General features: G+C 39.4%; 1 protein-coding gene across 1 annotated transcript in view; it reads left to right on the top strand.

Annotated features, from left to right (window-relative positions):
• The window catches only part of LOC110300223 (disintegrin and metalloproteinase domain-containing protein 26A-like), a 19,403-nt gene that overhangs the window by 7,308 nt on the left and 5,830 nt on the right, over positions 1 to 6,265 (top strand). Inside the window, exon 3 of the mRNA XM_021170302.2 lies at positions 4,014 to 6,265. Within this exon, the coding sequence (XP_021025961.2) occupies positions 4,135 to 6,265 (2,131 nt within the window). The 5' untranslated portion in view covers positions 4,014 to 4,134. The remainder of the gene's footprint in view (positions 1 to 4,013) is intronic.

Here is a 6,265-nt window from a genome sequence, read left to right as displayed (position 1 = left end):
AAACACCCATGGAAGGAGTTACAGAGACAAAGTTTGGAGCTGAGACAAAAGGATGGACCATCTAGAGACTGCCATATCCAGGGATCCATCCTATAATCAGCCTCCAAATGCTGACACCATTGCATACACTAGCAAGATTTTGCTGAAAGGACCCTGATATAGCTGTCTCTAGTGAGACTATGCTGGGGCCTAGCAAAAACATAAGTGGATGCTCACAGTCAGCTATTAGATCCATCACAGGGGCCCGAATGGAGGAGCCAGAGAAAATACCCAAGGAGCTAAAGGGATCTGCAACCCTATAGGTGGAACAACATTATGAACTAACCAGTACCCCTGAGCTCTTGACTCTAGCTGCATATGTATCAAAAATGGCCTAGTCGGCCATCACTGGAAAGAGAGGCCCATTGGATTTGCAAACTTTATATGCCCCATTACAGGGGAACGCCAGGGTCAAAAAGTGGGAGTGGGTTGGTAGGGGCTGGTGGGGGAGGGTATGGGGGACTTTTGGGATAGCATTGGAAATATAAATGAGGAAAATACCTAATTTAAAAAAAAAGAAAAGAAAAGAAAAGAAAAAAAAAAAAGAAGAAGAGACCAGCATCATTGAGGTGAAATTTGGGAAGTGTTTTCTAAAGGCACAAAGAGGCTGTTTTCCAGAGACAGCCTAGTTTGTACCTTGTGCTGCAGCTGGACTTGGTAATGTGTAAGAGTTAGTCACCCACGTGGTACTGGTTTTGAAGGCATGAAGGGGTCATGAAGAGCAGCTGAGGCTTGGTGCAGTGAGAGGACTTGGAAGGCCATTGGTGAAGGTGCTGTCTCAGTAGCAATTGATGGCCCAAGGCTGAAGGGGTCATGCAAAGGATTTGAGGCTTGGCACCATGAAGAGAGCCTATGAGAGGCAATTGGTGAAGCCTAGTTGCAGCAAAAGATAGCAGTGTTTTGGAGATGCTAGTACCATGAGATGACCATCAAGAACAGCAGCAGCAGTGAATTACAAGCAGTTGGAGCCTAGAAGACAAGGGGTATGCTACAATGGGCAGAGTTGGAGAAGTCACCCAAGCCCATGGAGGACCCCAGAAGATTATGAGTGGTTGCCAGACGTTGGACAGTTAGAGTTTGATTTTGCTTTTGATTGTGACTGCCCTGATATCTTTCCCTCTTGAAGGAAGGATGTATTTTATGGACCCCAGAGTTAAGAGACATTGAACTACAAAAAGAATTTGATTTTTAAAAGAGATTGGATATTTTAAAGGGATTGAAAATGTAATATGTAAAGACTGTGGGAATTTTAAAGTTATTTAGAACTTGAGGTTAAATAAGAGAGTAAGGCTTGAGCTTATTAGTGATATGCTTGTGTGTCAAGTTGACAAGGGGTACAATTGTACTGGCCGTTTTTGTATGTCAACTTGACAGAAGCTGGAGTTATCACAGAGAAAGGAGTCTCCCTTGACAAAATACCTCCCTCCCTGAGATCCAGCTGTTAGGCATTTTCTCAATTAGTGATCAAGGGTGGGAGGGCCCATTGTGAGTGGTGCTTTCCCTGAACTGGTAGTCCTGGATTTTATAAGAAAGCAAGATTAGAAAGACAGGGGAAGCAAGCTAGTAAGTAACATCCCTCCATGGCCTCTGCGTCAGCTCCTGCTTCCTGACCTGTTTGAGTCGCAGTCCTGACTTCCTTTGGTGATGAGCAGAAATGTGGAAATGTAAGCTGAATAAATCCTTTCCTCCAAAACTTGCTTCTTGGTCATGATGCTTGTGCAGGAATAGAAACCCTGACTAAGACAGTAGATAACAGAGAGCACATGTTCTACTACTTGAGAAACCATCACACTGAAAAAGCATCCTAAAGTTTTTCATTCCTTAGCAATATGAGAGGAAGTTTGACAATGAGGACATCATGTTATAGAGGTTCTAGACTCTGCATTTTCCAGACAATGAATTTATTCTATTTAGTAATACAGTCCATTTGTTCTACCTAATGATACCATTATAGAAAATTATCAAAAAGTGAAAACACAAGGTCAATTATGTGCTGTTTAGAAACAAAGTGTTATAACATCTAAATGAGAAAGAGTTGGAAATCCTAACAGGGGCATAGGGCAGAAGGAAGGATCATCAGGGAGCTATGGCACATGCCTTTATTTCTGGAACTGGGGAGGCAGAGGCAGACAGATCTCTGAGTTTCAGGCCAACCTGGTCTACACAGTGAGGGTTATGACAGACAGGACAGGACATAGAAACTGTCTCAAAAGAACAAAAAGGAACAAACAAATAAGGAGATAAATAATAACAAAAATGAAGAAGTAAGAGTAGAAGGAGGAAAAGGAGGAGGAAGAGGAGGAGGGAAAGAATAAAGAGTCGGAGGTCTCAAGGAAGAATATCTTTATGAACTAAGTTTCTAGATGTAACCCAATTTCAACAGAAAACTTTGAAATGCTTTTAAATTTCATTTTATTCCAGTCACAATGGACAAAACTAACAAAATTAAAAATAGCACGTACTGACAGCAGTGAGGTAACAGGAACAATTACTTAGTTCTTGTAGGAGTATAAACTAGTGCAACAAATAAGAAAATCAGAATGGAGATTCCTCAAACATAGGAAAAGAGATTTACTCCAAGATATATCTGTCTGAACCTTGAACATATAATCAAAGGACTCAACACTTCACTAGAGGAATAATTACCCATCCATGTTCGCAGCTTCCCTATTCATAACAGTCATAAATGGCAAAGAGCCCAGATGAACATCCTTGATGATGAGATAATGAAATGTAGTACATTTACACAGTGGACTATTATTCAACTATTAAGAAACATGTAATTTGCTTATAAATTGATGGAGCTAGAAACAATCATCACTAGGAAGGTAAGACAAACATTGCATATTTCTCTTAGAAGTGAATGTTACCATTTTGGGCTTGGCTATCTATGTATCATTTATCATACACAAAGAGGTTATCTGTCTAATAAGGAATGAGGGAGAAGAGGAAGATAGTCCCAGGAAAATATATATAGAGAAAATTATAGCAGGATGACTAACAGTCATGGATGATGAGAGGACTGCATAAGGCAGAAATATATGATGAAGGATAACTGAGAGTAAAACCTACAACTATAGAAGCAGGGACATAGAGAGACTATATATATGTATATGTATATATGTGTATATATATACATATGTATATGTATATATATATATTTAATTCAAGTTGATTATAAAGAAAAAGACTATACCTCAAATTAAGCTGCCTAAAATTATCTCCAGTACCTAGAATGGATTACATCTTTTTGAGCTGTTTGCCAAGGACATTGTCAATCACTATAGGATATTGTTATTGCTATAAGTACAAACATAAAACTAAAGCTAAAACACTATTGATGAGGATACCATATACTTATGAAAAAAATAATATAGATACCGTATTACTAGATGGTAGTAAACTTGGGACTTTGACATTTAGGCAACTTTTTATATATATCTAAAAATGCCCTATTTGCTTCCAGAGTAAAGATAACAATAATCTTACCCATTCGTCACATGACTATTTCAAGCTGTAGTAATGGACTGCCTATAAGCTGCTCATGGTTTCAATATTTTTTTTTTAAAAAAAGGGAGGGGAAGCTCACCAATTGGTTCAGATTGAATTTAAGTCATGCTATGGAACCCATATTTCTAATGTTTATGTTTAGATAAATAAGTCATATGACCTAGGAGGATATCTATAGCTATGAGTTCACATAATGAATATTACAATAAAATGACTACTAATGGCATATTGTCTCCAGTGAGAATGAAACTCATTTCCAAATTCAACCCATAGACCAGTTCATTGCTCAGCATAAGGCCAAAGTGTATACAATCATATCTAAGGAAAAATGGAAGCAGATTTTTGAAACATCTTGGAACAGTGACTAATTGATCTTAACCCATTCTCTGCAGTTATGCCATCTAACTGAATTGACCATGATTTACCAATAGCTATGTTTGCCTTTATTTGCCTGTTTCTTTTAGTCCTACCACCCTTATGACTCAACCGTGTCAGAAGACATCAGTGCTGCCTGCAACCACACAAAGTGAGGACTGAGACAACAAGGACTTCTCAAGCTCCTCCTTGGCTCTCTAATAGGATATAATGACTGGGGCTAAGGCCCTGGTCCATAAAAGGAACATGTTCCTTAAGTTCTGCATGTGGACGATGTTCTTCCTCTGTGCATGGTCACCAATTGGACATGCTAAGTACAGTAGCCTTCCAGAAGTAGTGATACCCTTGAGGGTCACTGTCACTAGAGGAAATAATATTTCACCAGGTTGGCTGTCCTATAGCCTGAACATTGGTGGGCAGAGGCACATAATCACTATGAAACCCAAGAAAAACTTGATATCCAGAAACTTCTTATTATTCACTTATAGTGATCAAGGTGATCTCCTTGTAGAACAGCCTTTTGTGCAGAATGACTGCTACTACTATGGCTATGTAGATGAAGACCCAGAGTCCCTGGTCATTGTCAACACCTGTTTTGGAAGTTTGCAAGGCACACTAGAAATAAATGGCACAATTTATGAAATCATGCCCAAGAGCTCAACGTCAACATTTGAACATCTGGCTTACAAAATGGACAATGGGGAATCAGAACCATCTCCCATGAGATGTGGGTTATCAGAAGAGGAAATAGCACGACAAATGAAGCTTCAAGAAAGCAATGCCTCCACTCTTTTGCAAATCCCCTATGAGAATTGGTGGACCCATCACAGGTTTATTGATTATTTTGTAGTAGTAGATCATAATCGATATGTTTATAGAAATAACAATACCACGACTTGTATTCAAGAAATGTTGCAAGTAGTCAATATATTAAATGGTTTTTATCTTCAAATAGAGACTGATGTGGTTTTAACCAAACTTGAAGTGTGGAGTCAAAATAATCTTATCAATGTAGAAGAAGAAATGCCACAGGTCCTAGTTACATTCTGTAAATGGAAGACGAAAACGATTGACAATCATGTTAAATATGATATCATACACCTTTTTGTCAGACATGATTATGTTAAACTTTTAGGGTACGCTTATATAGGTACAGTTTGTAAAACTCGTAACTGTGCAGTTAACAGTTTTCTTACTGATTTGTTATCATATCTGGCATTCATCGTAGCACATGAGATGGGTCATAACTTGGGCATGGAGCATGATGGAAGTGCATGTACATGTGGGTTAAGTAGCTGCATAATGGCCCCATATGCATCGAATTCTCCAAAATTCAGTAACTGTAGTTATCAAGAAATGTTTTCAGTTGTTAACAAAAGAAGTTGCTTGTATGATATTCCAGATGCACTAGAAACAACAAATCTGGTGCCGACCATGTGTGGCAATAACTTGGTTGAAGAAGGAGAGGAGTGTGATTGTGGGAACTCTGAATCCTGTTTACAAGATCCTTGCTGTAGCAGCGACTGTGTTCTCAAACCTGGTGCTAAATGTGCTTTTGGACTTTGTTGCAAAGATTGCCAGTTCCTTCAAACAGGCACTGTGTGTAGACAAGAGAAAAATGAGTGTGACCTTCCAGAGTGGTGCAATGGAACTTCAGGTGAGTGTCCAGGAGATGTGTATAAAGCAGACGGAATCCGTTGCAGCCGTGGTGGTTATTGCTATCAAAAGGAATGTCAACGACATGATAGGCAGTGTCGGGAGATTTTTGGCAAGAGAAGTAGAAGTGCAGATGAAATTTGCTACATGGAAATGAACAGACGGGGTGACCGCTTTGGGAACTGTGGCAATGATAGCTCTGTGTATAGAAGATGTGAGCTAGCTGATGTACTCTGTGGGCGAATTCAGTGTGAGAATGTGATACAACTTCCCCAAAGGAGAAACCATGAGACAGTGCATTATACTCACTTCAGTAATAATACATGCTGGACTATGGACTATCATTTTGGGATCACCATAGATGATGTTGGAGTAGTGAGCGATGGCACAGCTTGTGCTCCAGACCATATATGTGTTGACAGAAAGTGTGTCAGCAAGTCTTTTCTGGTAAGTAACTGTACACCACAGTTATGCCATATGCAAGGAGTCTGCAACAATAAAAACCACTGCCATTGTACTAACACATGGGAACCACCATACTGTCAACTACGTGGCTATGGAGGTAGTTTAGACAGTGGACCACCTCCAGTGCCTTTATCTCCTTCCAATTGGAGTATGTACTTCCTAGCTTTTATAATTATGTATGTGCTTGGCTTTATTGCTTTGTATGGCATTCGTGAATTAA

Source organism: Mus caroli, chromosome 8 (assembly GCF_900094665.2).
Source record: "Mus caroli chromosome 8, CAROLI_EIJ_v1.1, whole genome shotgun sequence".
Classification (NCBI taxonomy): domain Eukaryota; kingdom Metazoa; phylum Chordata; class Mammalia; order Rodentia; family Muridae; genus Mus; species Mus caroli.
This window is presented reverse-complemented; position numbering and strand designations above follow the sequence as displayed.